This window comes from Hippocampus zosterae, chromosome 8, assembly GCF_025434085.1.
Source record: "Hippocampus zosterae strain Florida chromosome 8, ASM2543408v3, whole genome shotgun sequence".
NCBI classification, from domain to species: Eukaryota; Metazoa; Chordata; class Actinopteri; order Syngnathiformes; family Syngnathidae; genus Hippocampus; species Hippocampus zosterae.
In genome coordinates this window covers 2,988,150-3,005,920 of record NC_067458.1, presented here as the reverse complement: position 1 = coordinate 3,005,920, position 17,771 = coordinate 2,988,150, and the positions used below count along the sequence as shown (strand labels likewise).

Sequence of the window (17,771 nt, the reverse complement as noted above, 5' to 3'; positions counted from 1 at the left end):
GCCTTTATTCGGATGATTCGTATGAAAAATCCGACTGGCATTCCCATTTCTTAAACGTCATAAGTAAAACACCTTTAGGTGTTTTTTTTTCGCCACCATCTCAATCCATCATCGGTGCGCTTTCTCAGCTCATGGACTAAAATAGCAACCCGCTTGCTCACATAAAGTTTCCTGCCCCACCCCCCACCACTTAACAAAACGAAAGTCAAATTGAAGAAAAACACTCACACCACACCACAAACACACGTACAAGGCACGTTGAATTCGCATTGATCACACAGGAGAGATTCAATCACGTTCAGTCAACTAGTGTGCAGTGGTTTTTATGGGACTTTTTTTTTCGGTACTGTAAAAATGATCCCACGGAAAAGACACGCTACCGGTAACGATTGTTAGCGTGAAAATCCTCAGGCCTGCCGAAGAAAACCCAGGCAGGTCCAGGGAGAACATGCAAACTCCTACACAGGAAGGCCGCAGCCGAGATCAAACTGTGAGGTTGACGTGCTAACCACTGGACCGCCAGGCCGCCCCCTCACTATAATGTTAAATGAATATCTCCCTTTGGAAGTCAAACCATCATTTCTAAAGTGCAACTGTGTAACTTAAAATAACTAACTAGATGAGCTTTGAGTAAATTACAGTATGCAAGTTATGCAAAAACAGTTGTAGAAGTAATATATCTGGTATAATGTTCTTTGTTCTCTGCATGCAGGTGGCAAATATCTGGATGTTGGAAGTGAACAATGTACACACCTGGTGGTGGAGGAGAATTCAATGAAGGAGCTGCCATATTGTTCCTTGAAGAACGTCTTTGTTGTCAAACAAGAGGTAGATGTTTCATATTTTGGCCATTTGGTATTTGGGCAGGGGTGGACGGTGCTTCACAAATAATATCTAGGTTAAAAACATAAACTAATCCTTCGATAATAACGGTCCCAACCCGATGGTTTGGGATGCCTGTCTTTATTATCGCAGCAATCTTGCGCAGTTCATTGATCACAGTCCCACATTATTGCACAGCTCAGGTAGCACTTCCCTGCGCATGTTCCGGCCAGCTACAATGCAGGTAAACATGGGAGGTGACGGCTTCTGCCGGCTAAGATACTAACTGTGTGCATTACTGCAGAAGCTGCACCAATCTGCCTGTCAATCTCCAGCTCAATTCTTCACTCACTTGTGAATTGAACTCCAAGATACGCAATGTCCTTTACTTGGGGCAGGTTGCCATCCCTGAACCAGAGATGGGTACGCTACATGTTTGTGACTGAAGGACCATTGTCTCAAGTTTGGAATAGCTGATTCTCAACCAACATTATCCTCGGCTGCAAACTACTCCAGTGAGAGGTGAAAATCACGGCTTGATTGAGTCAACTGAAATTCACATCTGATGACATGGCCACAAAGCGCCCTGGTGCAGAGTGGATGTTTGCACTCCATATTTTCTGAAAATGGTGTTTATCGTGGACAAACAGTTTTGAACACCATTGTCCAATAACAGAACTCCGCTCTGTTTTGGGTCAAAGCATCCGTTCCTCCTGGTAACGCCTTTTCAAGTGTCATTGCCCACGTGAGCATTAAAGTCCTGCAGCAAAACAAGGGAGTCCTCAGCTCTCGAGCAACCTGTCCAAGTATTCCAAAAGGAATGACTACTCTTAGCTGCTGTTTGGTGCATATTCAAAAGCAGTCTACCTGAAAACAGAGGGAGCCACCTCTCATGCATTGAGCTGAACCCCAATTTCTAGGCACCCCGCCAGGGCAGTGCAAGTAATCCAACGCCTGTTCAGTGTCTCACCGAGGTCAACTCTAACACGACTCAACAGTTCAGGCTTTTTCCCTGCCAGAGAGGTGACATGCCGCACACATCCTAATAGGCAGCTTTTGTAGTTTGTGATCAGCTCACCAACGATTAGCTCCTCCTACAGATGGCGAGCCCACGGGAAGGGAGAACCACATTGCCTGTTTAGGCTGTGCACGTCTGGTTCCAATGGGTACTGGTCCTCATTATCAAGTCCCACCTCAAGCCCTGGCTCCAGAGAGGGGCCCCAGTGACCTGCGTCTTGAAGAGAGAAAACACATAGAGTTGATTTGAGCCATGCTATGTTTGGTGCCTTGTCTTGGACCTGTTAGCCCTGGTGACCCAACCAAGTGACGTAAAGCACCAGACAAATTTCTTGGATCATTGGGACACACACATTCCTCTTCAGTGAAACTCCTCTACAACAAAATCATGTTTGCAGCAAGAAATCTTTCACAACAGGGGGTTTTTCACTGGAGCAAATTTGATCTCAGATGTAAACACACACAAACACACTCACACACACACACACACACACACACACACACACACACACACACACACACACACACACACACACAATCGTATGTGTACTCTTTATTTTTATTCCTAAAGTGCACAAGTATGAGCACACACTTATTAAGCACACACTTTATAATGTCAGTGTAGAAAGAAAAAAAGGGAAAGAAATTGCGAAATTTACGATCAGCATTCACTTCCACTTACATCAATTTCTTGGATAATGTCTTTTATTTTGCTTCCTCCGTCTTTCATTTTGATCACTTTTACCCCCTCTTCCAGCATCAGAGCTCTTCTTGTCTTAGCTGCTTGAAATCCAAAGGTCCGTTTTTTAGCCATTTTAGCAATGCAACGTCCATGCTCGTCTGAATCTAACAATAACAAATACTTCCTGTACCTGGTGGCTTTTCTTTCCACCATCTCAATGTCTCTAACTCGACCGACCCTCAATCGCCACCCAAGACAGCGTTGCTCAGCTGATGTCATACTATGACGCCAGCCACAGGACGCTTCGTAGTCCTCGATAGCCATAGTTAGCTCTCAAAGGCTAAAAACCTTATAATAATAAAAATAATACATTTTATTTATAAGCGCCTTTCAAGACACCCAAGGACACTTTACAATAACAAAAAACACAAAACAATACGGGTTGAGCAGCGGCAGCCAAAACGCGCTAGCGTTCACTCAACCCGAAGGTCAGAAAGAAACCACAGGGGAGGGAGAGAGGGAGAAAAAAACCCACGCTCGAACTACCCTCATTTTGAGGATAATTTGAGTGAGGCAAAAAAACTCCTGCATAAGCATATGACAGTGACAACAGGTCACAAGACATAAACAATGAAGGTGGTGAATCAAGGGAATGTATGAGGGAGGGGGTAATGGTGGGGGACTAGCTTCCGTGCATATTTTCATCAGGGGAAGGTCGAGATAGCAGATGTTGTTTTGGTAGCAGGCTGCCCAAGAATTTAAGACAGCCTTGAGTCCGTGGCTTATGTCTCTTTAGTGGTGTCGATCAGCCAAATCCATGATTTCAGTCAGTAATTGAACACGGATTCCAGTTTTCTCCAAGTTGTTGACCATCCTGCTGTGACGCTCCAAACTCGCAACAGTTTGTGGTTGAGCACAGTCTGAGTCTGAGTGTTGGACATCTGCGTTATGCCATCCTTAGACCGTCAGCCTCGTCCAATAGAGCCGCTCGGTTGAATTTTCGATAGATCAGGAAACTGCTCACACCAAACAGCAGCATACCTGTTATCGGAAGGCCGAAAATGTAGATGTCGTCCAAATCCTCAACGGACAGTGTTGACAGGCACACCATTCTCCGCTTCCTCCAAGGATCTAGGGTGTACCCAGCAGCAAAAGTCCCCGAGGGGCAAGTAGGCTCCCCACTGCCTGCTCTTCTCATCGAGAAAATGTTGTCCATGGCATTGAGAGACCAGCCAACCAATTCCATTTTTGTTTTTAGGATGAAAATACGACAGGAGGCTAGGAAAAGTCAGACAAAAGACAGCACAAGGACTGAGTGGCGAGCAGGGAAGGGTGGGGGTGGGGGGCAGCGCAGAAAGCAAAAGCGTCCGCCTTCGTCGAGAGCCAAGCAAGAAGGCTCTCGACTTATGCTAACTGGAGCGCTTCTCTCTCATTAGTGCTCCAGTTAGCGTAAAGTTTTTAGCATGATAACAAGTAAAGCATTTTCGTGGAAAATGCTTGACTTGTAATACGAGGAAATGTTCGTTTATTTGAATGTCCGTCGAGCCACACTCAATTTACTCTGAGCAGCTAATCGGATGCATTCCACTATCTTCGAGCTTCAGTATCTACACACATAGACAGTGAGGTCCGTCTTGACCAACCTGAGGCCAGGATGATGCTCGGTAAGCCAGTGGCAGAGCAGCTATGAGTATGTTGCGTTCAGGAAACTCGTAGCTGTGACCGAAATAAACATCCTTCACTATGTAAACCAGTGTGGTGGTTGCTGTTGCCGTTTCGGAACGAAGCAGTCGAGGTCGCTATTGGATGAGACTTCGTTGTAGTGAATGTCTTCGCGAGGCTGGAGCAGAAAAAATGATTTCGTATAACGCAACATGGTTTTTTTTTTCGTCTGGGGGGCAGTAGAATGTGAATGGTGTTAATGCATGAAGATTTTTTCACATATTTTCGCCCATGTAGGTTTCGTTCTAGAGGAGTTTCACTGCACTACAATTACGCCGCTTTTCCATTACGAGTTACAGAACGGCCCCGCACCATACCATACCGGCCTCGCTTGGCCAGAAGCTTTCACACAGACAAAAAAAAAAAAATCCGTTTACGCAAGCAGACACAGCTGCGTAGCCGGCAACTATCAAGTCAACAAGTCAAGTCAACAGTATTTATAGAGCACTTTCAAACAGCCATCGCTGCATACAAAGTGCTGTACATGGAGCAATTTAACAATAATCAAGGCAATAATGCAGTATATAGTGGACACATAATTGTGTTTTACAAAAATACTTGACCGTATTTACAATTTCATATTAATTACACGGTGAAGCTTGGCGTAAAAAAATTAACAAGCGCTCACACCGCTCACGATGTCTATTCATCATTGAAAAGAGAGGTCTCCGCCGCATTTAGGAGCGTGGGTGTTCTGCTGGCCCACCGGTCCTGGCCCTTGCCTCATAGGTGGCGGGTTTAGGCTCCCAGTGTAGTGCTTTGGACGCTGGATAGTGAGGACGGCATGCTGGTGATTTGGAGAGGCAGACAAACAAATGAGAGCTTGGTCTCCTTTCAGATGAATGGAACCTGGTGGCAGAAGGCAAGAAGGATGAATTATTCAAGCTTGAGGTGAAATGTTTCGCGAGTGACATGCTAAGCTACTTAAAATGAATGAATTTGTAAATATAATTAAATATAAAGTATTATTGTGAAACACAGTTATGAGTACAATATGTACTGTATTTTCTATAACTTGCCAAAAGCCGGTGGATGGCTCTGAAGATTTCTGGTCACCTGTTTCAATGTGGCATGATTTATTTTGATCATGCCCCACCACGCTAATCATAACAGCTGTGTTACAGCCAGGTGACACATGGAGGTCGATGTGAACATCATGTGATCTATCAAGATGGAGTTCATTTGTCTATTTAGCAGATTCATTGTGATAGTTTTGACACTTTTCTTAAAGCAGCATCTTGCTAAAGAAAAGTTGCAGGTACTTTAAAACTATTTCTCACGTCATAGAGCAGGGGTGTCAAACTAATTTTTGTCGCGGGCCACTCTGGAGTTACGTTTTCCTTCAGAGGGACGGTACAACAGTGAAACCAAATAAATGTCTAATCATCACATCGTATGATTAATTTTACTCAAAAAAATTATGGCTCATTAGTTTTGAAATCAGTCAAGTATTTGTTCAATTATTGTTCAAGTGAGTGTGAACCGGGTCACAAAGTTACCGTATTTTCACGACTATTAAGGCGCCATCCATCCATCCATTTTCCGAACCGCTTGATCCTCACTAGGGTCGCGGGGGTGCTGGAGCCTATCCCAGCCGTCTTCGGGCAGTAGGCGGGGGACACCCTGGATCAGTTGCCAGCCAATCGCAGGGCACACATAGACGAACAACCCTCCACGCTCACATTCACACCTAGGGACAATTTAGAGCGTCCAATCAGCCTACCATGCATGTTTTTGGAATGTGGGAGGAAACCGGAGCACCCGGAAAAAACCCACGCAGGCCCGGGGAGAACATGCAAACTCCACACAGGGAGGCCGGAGCTGGAATCGAACCCGGTACCTCTGCACTGTGAAGCCGACGTGCTAACCACTGGACTACCGGGCCGCATTAAGGCGCCATTAAGGCGCCACACACACACACACACACACACACAAATTTAAGATTTCCCTGCTTAATTTTATTTTTTTAATATTTTTTTTTAGTGAATATGAGACTGATTAGTGTGCAGTGTATATTAACACAAAAAATATATTACTAACATGTACAAAGACACACAAATGGTTGTTTGTTTTTTTTCTTCTTGACACTCCTCGGATCTACTTGGGACCTGTCTTAGATCTACCGGTAGATCAGGATCTACCTAATGGGCACCCCTGGTCTAGTGTATGCGCCGGGTTCCAAAGCCTGACTGAGAGCACCTCTGGCCGACACGCTGTTTATACAGAGAAAAGGCGGGCGTGAGTGACGACAGGCTTGCGGAAGTCTGCCAATGAGTGAAGGGTGGGCGTGTAAGAGGACGCTAAAGGCGCACCCCTAGCAGGTACCAGTCGCGTGAGTACATTGTAAAATGGCGAAATAAAGTGCAACTGAACTCAGTTTTGCTTCTGTTGCCTTTTTAAAAACGTGTTTTTAGCGTGCGTGCATGCATGCCGTATGTTTAAGCTGGCGTATGTTTTACCATGCATTGCTGCACCCAATAATACAGTGCGTTTTGTGTATGTGTCAAATACAGAAATGGCACCCCTTACTGAGACTGCGCCCAACAATACGGTGCGCCGAATGGTCGTGAAAATACGGTATTACAAAATGTCACCGTTATTTATTACACATGAAAATTTGAGATTTCGGTACAGATTTAAGCAAGGGTCATGAAAGTTGACACGTATGATTTATAATAATAATAATAATACATTTTATCTATAAGCGCCTTTCAAGACACCTTTGCTGTCCACATAAAATGATGTAGCGGGCTCAATTTGAACCCCTGGCCTTCACTTTGACACCTTTGTTGTAGAGGAACATCCAGACAGAGCATGCACAAACCGGAAGCAGCTTAGGTATTTTGATTGAACCTTTTACATGGCGATCATTCGGATTGATAAAAGGCATTAGAGTTGCACAATATTGGAGAAACATGCGATATGAAATATAAATTTTGTCTGTTGCGATATTGATATTATTACGATATTTAATATGTACCAAAAGAAATTACATTATGATGCAATGAAATGAATACATTTTTAATGCCACTAAATAGCAAGCTCCGTCTGTTTTCAGCTAATTAAATATTAAGATATCCTTTATTTGACCCACACTCGGGAAATTTACAGCCTACAGCAACAAGAATGTGGGAAGAAAGAAGAAAAAACAAACACCGTTCAATTAAGTGCAATATGAATACAAAATGGATAAATCACAGTGCTATTTACAATTGTTCTTGAAATTATTATTGTTATTATTATTGTTATTATTTTTATTCAGCAGCCTGACAGCAGTCGGTAAGAACGAGCGTCGTTATCTCTCCTTCTTGCAGCGTGGGTGTAACAGTCTCTGGCTGAAGGAGCTACCTAGTGCTGTCAGGGCGGGCTACGATTTGGGTGGCACATTTAAATTTGCATCTGAATGGTCAAGATAAGGGCAGCCCGGTAGTCCAGTGGTTAGCACGTCGCCTTCACAGTGCAGAGGTACCGGGTTCGATTCCAGCTCCGGCCTCCCTGTGTGGAGTTTGCATGTTCTCCCCGGGCCAGCGTGGGTTTTCTCCGGGTGGTCCGGTTTCCTCCCACATTCCAAAAACATGCGTGGCAGGCTGATTGAACACTCTAAATTGTCCCTAGGTGTGAGTGTGAGCGTGGATGGTTGTTCGTCTCTGTGTGCCCTGTGATTGGCTGGCAACCGATTCAGGGTGTCCCCTGCCTACTACCCGGAGACAGCTGGGATAGGCTCCAGCACCCCCCGCAACACTAGTGAGGATCAAGCGGTTCGGAAGATGAATGAATGAATGAATGGTCGAGATAAAATCATACAATTCCATGATTGTGATATGCATATTTTAGAGAGGCCATTCATCCAATATATTTATTCAATATATTGAGCAGCCCTAAAATGAATATAGTACCCCTCTGAGCCCGAAGGAAATTCCATTCATATTCGACCATTTTATTCTGACTGGGGTGTTTATATGGAGCATTTCCATTCCTTCTGGTCATTTGGACTCATTCTTATAAGAGTGCATTACTACATGTAAACATGGGCAGTCAGCCGGCATTTTACTTTGTAGAATCACCTTGGAGGAGGTTCTGAAAAGCAGTTCAATTGTAACCGAACGGCCCTGAAAAAGCGTAATGGAAAAGTGACCGTTCAGGGCAGAGCGAGGCCATTTTGTTGTGGAACCACTGCAACAAGAACATTGGAAAAGCGGTTAAAGGTGGTGGCTCAGGGAGGAGAGAAGAATCATACTACTTTGCATATCTAATGCACTGTACTCAAGTGTCACCTCAGAGTAGCATCAATAAGTACACTACAATGCTGCATAACACTGCATTTAACACGAAATGTTTTGTAGCTTTCCTATTCCCATTGATTTACGCTAATCAAACCGTGATATTGTCTGCTTTTTTTATTTATTAATTTTTTATTTACCATATTCAAATTTTTCTTCATAGTGGTTTTGGGGAAGCATTCAAATGGATGCTCGAGCTGGAGAGTCCATGTACCACTACAAAAAGGTAAGTTTGCCGTATTTATTGTTAGGTTGCACTAATGATTTTTTTCAGGATGTGATTAATCTGTCCCATTATATATTTCTTGATACATTGTTGCATCTGATTTTAAATAAAATGTACAAATTTATCCCTTTATTAAAAAAAAAAACAGAACAGAAATGTGCACAAACGGTTGCTCCAAGTACAATCCAAGGCTCTTAATTAATTGAGGTTGATACTCGCGGCCCGGATAATTATAACATAATAATAATCAAATGAAGAAGAAGAATAGAGTCCTGCAGTGTTGACTGCTAGGGCGCTAATGAACTCTTAAGCATACAGTCAGCCTTTGAAGCCAAGCCAGAAATTGTGTTTTGTGCTCCCTCCTATGAGGTCCAGTTAGAGGCGAGTTGTAGCATTTTGGACCAACTGGATACACTTGAGGGAGGACTTGCTGACTCCAAAAAAGTGCATTACACTAATCCAGCCGAGATGTAATGAAGGCATGGATGACAGTTTCTAAATTCTCTCGAAAGCAGGGGCTTGACCTTTGCCAGCTGCCGAAAATGATACAAACTGGATTTAACAACAGCACTAATTTGCCCAAGTCACTGTCTAATTTAAAGGCAAAGTTTGAGACTGTTGGCTTTAGGTAAGACACCAGGCAGCCTGGCTCAACGGCCACTGGGCCCAAACACCAGAACTTTTTTTTTCTTTCAATTGTCGGACATAGATCTGACTATCATCTGCAGAGCAGTGGAAGGAAATATCAAATTAAGATGTAGCCAAGGAGCAGTAAATACAATGAAAACAATGGTAGTCAAAAAATATAATGTTAAGATGACCTGTAATAATTACTGCAGCGACAGTCGCGTGACAATCTCGAACTATATATAGGAATCAATTTAATATTGTTAAATATTTGTAGGGTTTGCCATCTATTATGCAACGTAGATAAATTGTATATGTATATTTCAAAATTTAGTTAAGAATAATTGTCATGATTATTTCATGCATAGATTTCACTTGTTTAAAATTAACAATGATACACTATGTTAAAATATTTATTTGTTGGAGCTATTTGCTAGAGCGTCACATGACTGGCAAGAATGTGTGGTGAAGTGTGCGTGAGCCGCACATTAAAGAGATAAGGTCAGCCATGATAGAAGCGACAGTTTCAGAGACAAAGAGATCTTTTTTTAAATGTATTTATTTTTTTATACGTTTTTTATATTACCGGTAAGTAGTAAAGACCAAGCCGTTGCCTTCAAGACTCATCGTTACTCTGGCCTCAAAGGTGTTTTGTCTTTGTGCAAGAACACCAACACTATACACTGAACAGTATGGTGCAGCACGACAACAAATAGTGCACATTTCAACATGAAACGATGATGAGACAAAACGCAGAATATATACATGGCCACAATTTGAAAAAGTAATGAGTAAAAAGACAAGTGTCCTCCCTGGCACCCCTGATTTAGATGTATTCAAGAGTGCTGCAGTATTCGTGTTTATCATGCGTTAGATTCCTCTGGGGAGGCCCGGTGGTCCAGTTGTTAGCGTGTTGACCTCACAGTGCAGAGGTACCGGGTTCAATTCCAGCTCCGACCTCTCTGTACGGAGGTTTCATGTTCTCCCCTGGCCTGTGTGGGTTTTCTCTGGGTACTGCGGTATTCTACCACATTCCATAAACATGCATGGCAGGCTGATTGAACACTCTAAATTGTCCAGAGGTGTGAGTGTGAGCGTGGATGTTTGTTTGTCTGTGTGTTCCCTGCGATTGGCTGGCAACCGGTTCAGGATGTCCCTCACCTACCGCTCGAAGACAGCTGGGATAGGCTCCAGCACCACCCGTGACTCTTGTGAGGATAAGCGAATCAGAAATGGAAAAAATATGGATGGAGATCCCTCTGTTGAGTGACAGAGAGAGGTTTTAGACATACATGTTTCACACCCTAAAATCATAATTTCTGTGCTAACTATATTTTAAAATGTGCAACATTACTTGCTTGTTTGTCACAATGGAAAGTCCTCCCCCACCTCTTCCCCTACCACCTTTCAATTTAAATTAACATCTTTGTGTCTTATTCTTTACAATGGACCTTAATTAATTATTTTACTTTTTGTCTGGTTCTTCAGAATGTCAGCCCACCCATGAAGAAAGCTGTATCCCTCCTCGCCCTCCCAACCCCCACGAGCAACCGAAAGCGTCGGCATTTAAGGGACACACTTGCTCAGCTCACAAAGGAGACAGAGATATCGCCGTTCCCTCCGCCTCCTAAAAGGCCATCAGCAGAACATTCGCTTTCATTGGGCTCATTGCTCGACATCACAATTACACCTGACACTTGTAAAGCCTTTGCAGGTAAGACTACACTAAATGTCTGTTTTCAAAGGCGGGTTGGTACTGGGTAATGAAACTTTTTAGCCAATATGGAGTTAGTTTTGTGACAATTTCAAAAATATGACTTTGATACTTTACTTGCATAAAGTACCCTTGATATCAGTACTAAAACAATAATACCAAGACAAAAGCTCAGTAATCAGTAAAAAGCAGTGGAATATTAGCTCACAGCTAAACAATTTCAAGGACACTAAGGACTAAGGACACTTGTGACAATTTTTTATTTTATCAAATTTCATTTGTATTAAGATCTGCCAAACAAGGCAACGTCGAAAGTTTCATTTGTCTTGTCCAATTAAATGACATTAAATTGTTAGTTTTGCAATATTTATTTATTGATTTTTCTCTGCCTTAGCATTCAAATTGCGAAACCTGGTTAGCTGTTTCCAATTGCAATTAAAAAAAAAAAAGGAAAATCTCCTTTCTGGATCCTGGCTGAATCGACTTTTTATTCTTTTTCCACATGGCCTGCTGTTTCGATGCATAACAAAAATACATTCTTAAAAATTTAAAACACCAATAATTGTGGCCGCAGGCAAATATTAGGCCATTACCCATTATAAATAAAATGTATTATTATTATTATATCTGATCCACCAGATGACATTATTTCGGGGGGCGTAGGAGGGGGAGTCACTGCTGATTAGGGATGTCACAATCGTCACGGTATTAAAACTTCCTTGGTATTGTCATGGTCTTGTTTCACTGCCTAGTAATGAGCCGATCTGTTTAAAACTGAATTTTAGATGGCAATATTGCATTTAAGCGCTCTCTCTCTCTCTCTCTGTCTCTCTCTCTCTCTCTCTCTCTCTCTCTCTCTCTCTCTCTCTCTCTCTCTCTCTCTCTCTCTCTCTCTCTCTCTCTCTCTCTCTCTCTCTCTCTCTCTCTCTCTTATATACATATATATTACAGCTGTCAAACGAGTAAAATATTTAATCTAATTAAAAACAACTGTCATAATTAACTCAAATGAACTAAAAATTAATCATGATTACTTACACATTTTTTATCGTTTCTGAATTTCCTTTTATATTTTTTGTCCTATTTTTCCACATTTTAATGCTCTCATCAACATGGAATCATGAATCCGTTTTCTATGTGCAAAATGCAAATATTTTCTGAAATAATTTCGATTTTCAATTTTACATGAACATTTTTCACTTGCAGTTATTCACACAAAATCTCTCACACAATATTACTGTCCATCACCAACAGTGAAAAATGGCCACGGAACACTGTATCCTTCCGCACAAAATAGTTCCAAACAAGCAACAATCGCGTCAGTGCTATGCATCGTATTCGACAGGCTACCTGCTCTTTATTCACCAGAGGCTCATCAACCTAGTTTCTGTGTCTTCTCCGCTACGTACAATTTCTGTACACAGCTTGTAATGGAGGCTCTCTCTTGCAATCCGTAGTGCAGTCGTTAGATGCAATGCGAATGATCTCAGCTTGAGTCGAGCTGTGGACAATGTTGACAGGCTTGCATACAGTCGCCATACATTTAGCTGTGGCTTCAGCAAATTTGTTCTTCGTCGTGATATCCATTTTCTTCGCTTTGAAATGATCCATAGCTGTCTGTCTGAGACGAGGGGTCGGAGTACTCACGTCAGCTGTGTGCTTGGCCATTAAGTGGTATTTCAGACGTGCTATGATGATAGCTCAGTTTACGACTGCAAAACGTCCAGGTAACTTTGGTCTTGTCCGTGGAACTATCTGGCAACTTTTTAAAAGTAAACTTTCCATTTATAAACTATTTAAGTATCCGTTTTCAGGTTCTCGCGCTGCCATGGCTGGCAAAACAAACATGTGCGTGGACCGGTGCAGCGTGCTTGTTGTTTTGTTTCTGGTTTATTTATAGAGCAACGTAACATCCGCTGTGACGTGTGCCGCGTTAATCTCGCGAGAAAAAAAACATATCCCATTAAAATTCATTTAAGAGAGTCATAGTTACTCCCGCCGTTTACCCGCGCTTCGTTGAATTTCTTCACTTTGACATTCAGAGCACTGGGCAGATATCACATCACGTCAACACCCGCCGCGGGCCTTCGCTGCTTTGTTTTAAATTACCGTAAATTCCGGGCTACAGACCGCACCTGATTAAGAGCCGCACGCTCGGATTTATAAAGAAAATCTATTTTGTAATTATATGCGCCGCATCGTCCTATAAACCGCTGGCCAATGAGTAGGCGGGGGTTTGCTCCTGTGTCCCTGCCGCCGTGGAGCGCCTCCGGGGGACGCGGCTGACGCGGTCCCCTGCTGAACCCCCACAGAAAAAAACCCCGCAAAATTTCTTAAGATCAAAATAATCTCCATATTTTTATGAACATGATAAATGCATTTGCACAACGAAATTATGCTGAAACACATAATAAGAGGCCAGACAAAGGGAGATCTTGATGTTCATTTGCGTAATTACGAGGAGAAATACTGCAGCCCACTAGGCTTTAAATAGAATAATGCAAATCATATAAATGGGGAAAGATATATGAAATTATTTCTATAGTCAGCCGCTTAAGAATGATCATCGTTGGCAGCTTTAGGCCCGATGCTGCGCGGCTCAAAACACAGGTAAAATGTGTTTTCTCGTGGCCGCTTGTTTTCAGTATGACGGGTGAAGGGGGTCACCTTTTTTAACAACAGTCCGAGTGAGAGGCAAATCAAATGTCAGAGGATCTTCGTCCATATTTATTATTTCATCTGGGCTGATGGAATTCTCCGCAATCTTTGTTTGTGTGAATGTGCGTAACGAAGTAAGTTTGTCCTTGTAATTGGGAGGGAGCTGCTGACACAACGTCGCGCGTGCCCAAATAGACAGGCTTTTCCGTTTCATGAATCTATAACACCACGACGGCCCACCTTTAAAAACCCTCGTAGTGCACCGCATGCGATATACATAAAATGATGTCTTTGAATCAAAGGCAAAGGCATTCAGATGAACACGAGACAGCTGAAACCTGCGGCGGGGTTCTAAAATGGCCTAAATTTCATGACGCCACCGTCTGATAATTCTTAGAAATTTCAACAATAATAAAAAAACGTTTTGATAACTTAATCTTCACAATTACATATTTTGCACCATAGAGACCCATTATAATTCATATTTTTGAATGCATCGTAAACCGAAGGTGTATACATGCATTTTACGCGATTTTTACGTCAATCGCTTTGTTTTCGCTTGGACAGACGTAAGCATGCCACATTGTTGGGTTGAGGTAATTCCAATTTTGTAACTTTAGGTGGCGTCAGAGGATCGCAAATGAGTTTGCCTTTTTGCAGCAGGCTTCAAACCGATGCATTCTTACATGAACAATTTCGGTCGGGATTGTTAGTAGGGCTTGGTTGGGACCTCCAGACACAACTCTGTTTTTATTTTGCAAAAAAAAAAAAAAGGGGGGGGGGTACCCGGCGGGCGAGCGCTGTGGGCCGGGGCCGGTGAGTAGGAAACCGGCCAATGATTCTTTTTCTGAATTCCACTGATTGGTCCGTTTCGGCTTGGTTGAAGGTACGGTGCGCGATTGGTCAAGCACAACCACTCGAGTGAGTTAGACGGTGAGAAACGGACATGGCGAAAATGTGCAGCGGAATGGAGGCGCTTGATGCCATTTGGGAAACCGATAGCGACGGTTCGGATTCGGACGCTTCAGAAAAGGAATCGTCGGGGGAATTTTCGCCCGGGGACGCTGACGACACCACCGAGTACGGCAGCTCTGACTCGGCAGAGGAGAGCAGCCCCGTGTTATAAATTCTACATGGTTGTTGTGACTTTTCCTTTTCAAACTATACGTTTATGGATAGCTCTGATGCCACTGAACATTTTGAGTGGTTGAAAGTAAAAAAATATTCATAAATGACTTGGTTATCACACCTCAATACATTTACTAGAAATTGTACATATCCATGAAAACGGCACTTCCATAAAAAAAATGTTCATCCGGAATTTTTTTTTTTTATAATTCTTTGACATTATCAAGGCTCAGCTTGTGTGATATGACATCTTCCAATTCAGGTTTTATTTTTATGGATTTCTTTGAAGTACTGCCTTTATTGTCCATAAAGGGCAAAAAAATCCCAAAGAACTAATAAAAACTATATATGTATGGATAGCACAGATGCCCCTGAACATTTTGAGTGTTTGAAAAAAAAAAAAGAATGTTTTTATAACACAAAATACATCATTAAAAAAATTGTAAAATGCGTAACTCAAGGCCTTTTTAAATATGAACACACAAGGGTTAAAACCTTTGGTTGTCTTTTTACACTGGCTCAGTTCTTTTTGCTGGAGCCTCCACCTTCGCACCATCGACTCGTCTATGCCAAGATTACGGGCAGCAGCTTTATTTCCTTCTTTAACTGCCATAGTGATCACTTTTAGTTTAAAAGCTGCATCATATGCTTTTCGTCTGGTATTTTCCATGTTGATCAGGGTTAGAAGAAAGACTGAAATAAGGAAGTGATTACCGGTAATCATACAATTCCGTTCGACCCCTGTGTACTACTCATTAATTTTATTGGTCGACTGTTGCCAAATAACACATTTTTCCCCTTCTCTGGCAAAAAGAGCGGAAGTTGCGATTCGTCATACAATCTCATTGGACCTCAGTGAAAGACTCATTACTTTTATTGGTCCATGTTTTTCCCGCGATTGGGAAAAATAAATAAATAAAAGCCGCTTCATATTACACGCCACAGTGTTGAAAGTGTGTGTGTGTGTGTGTGTGTGTGTGTGTGTGTGTGTGTATATACAGTATATATAGTGTATACTCCTGTATATGCACGTGTGTGTATACACACACACACACACACACACTTGCATGTGTGTATACATTTTTCCGTTTCTGTGGACAATGCGGTACTCGCAAAAATGTTGAGTGGTGCTTATTTGTGCTATGCTTTTCTTAAACATGTGAACAATGACCATAACTGTCACCACTATTTTCTCAGATGATTGGAAGCTTTTAAGTCTGCTTGTACTTTATGAGTAAAGAGTGGTAGAATCGGATGGATGGATGGATGGATGCATAAATAGATTTTAGGATTTCAGTCCGATTTTCACATTTTAAAATGTCTGTTTTATGTTTTGCTCTTCCAGAGAATTCAAAGCCATCAAAGACTGCAGTCCTGCCCAAGCAATCAGCCCGGTGGCAAGTTTCCAAGGAGTTCTATCAAACTGAAAGCAACTACGTTGGCATTTTAAGTACCATACTCCAGGTAGATTTGGTGTTCTTTTGAAACAACAATTTTAAACATACACTTGGACTGAATGTAAATGTTATAAAATTATGGTTGTTCAAATCCAAAGACCAAATTTGTTGACCACATGATGTACAGTATTTTACGCATTATAAGACAGTGCGCCCGATAATTTGATGCGCCTAGTATAACGAGCCTGTAACTCTTTATATTCCCCATTGAGTTGTTTCCCTATTCGTGTTCCTATGCCACCTGTTCGTGATTATTGGCAAGAACCAATTGTAACCTAAAAGGTCGCTGCCAGACACAAATTGGCATATGCATTCACCAACACACACTCAATCAACTATTTTGTGAGCTCCACGCAGCCATTATGAAACGCAGCTAATACCACTTGCGTAGTTAACTACTGACTAAATAAAGAAGGAGACAAGCAAGAGTTTTGAGGATATTTTGCCCCTTTTGAATGTGAGCCTTTTTGTTGAATCAATTGTTTTCATAACTTTTGTCTTTCATGTCCGTGTTTGTGATCATATCTCATTGTTACAGCTGCAGTTTCTGAAGGTTCTGTCTCGGTTGTCAAACTCATCTTTGTCGTGAGCCACATTTTAGTTCGCTTTTCCCTTGGAGGGTCGTTATGACTGAAACCACATTTAAAAAAAAGTCAAAAATAATGGTTTATTCAACTATTTTAATCACTCTAATGAGGGGTTTGATAACAAGATGCTTACAATATGTGTTATTTATTACAAATGAAATATTTAAATTTTAGCAAGCATCATGGAAGTTGACATGTTTGATTTGCTTTCGCGGGCCACATAAAATGATGTGGCGGGCCAGATCTGGCCCCCGGGCCTTGTCATGCAGTGCGTCTTATACATGAAAACAGTTTTGAAATAGGCCATTCATTGAAGATGCGCCTTATATTGCAGAAAATACGGTAACTTCTGGCAGGCCTCGACCGAACCCCTCGCCTTCTAATATAGCCCTCAAATGTTGGAGATGAGCTCTGGGCAAAGGCTGCTTCGGAGCACACTTTCGTAGGCTATATTGGCCACTCTTCTACACTGACTCATTCATGTATGCAATAGCATGGCAGTATAATCAGTAAAATATTTCCCCTGCCTCGTGAAGGCTGGATAGGGGCCCTCGAGGACTGGACTAGGGCACCCTTGCAATAAACCTTTTTGCCTTGTTGTGAGCTTTGATAATGAATTACAAGCGTGCTTCAGACCCTCCACCACCAGAGTCAAGTGGGGGGGAGGGGTCGAGCAATCATGGTGGGACCTGGGTTCACGAACAATTTGGTGTTTAAAAAAAAATTGAAAAATAAAACTTTACTTCTGCACATTCTCATTTTATGGTTTTGCAATATTCTTCTTTCCTTAAAAACCCTTGTGCTGCAAACAAGTAAATAACGCAACATACAAAGTTTACAAAAATTGTAAA

General features: G+C 42.2%; 1 protein-coding gene across 3 annotated transcripts in view; it reads left to right on the top strand.

Annotated features, from left to right (window-relative positions):
* The window catches only part of ect2 (epithelial cell transforming 2), a 103,760-nt gene that overhangs the window by 43,423 nt on the left and 42,566 nt on the right, over positions 1 to 17,771 (top strand). For all 3 annotated transcript variants that reach the window (XM_052073361.1, XM_052073359.1, XM_052073360.1), the window contains 4 exons: positions 713 to 828; positions 8,687 to 8,749; positions 10,865 to 11,090; positions 16,222 to 16,340. In XM_052073361.1, the coding sequence (XP_051929321.1) occupies positions 713 to 828; positions 8,687 to 8,749; positions 10,865 to 11,090; positions 16,222 to 16,340 (524 nt within the window). The remainder of the gene's footprint in view (positions 1 to 712; positions 829 to 8,686; positions 8,750 to 10,864; positions 11,091 to 16,221; positions 16,341 to 17,771) is intronic.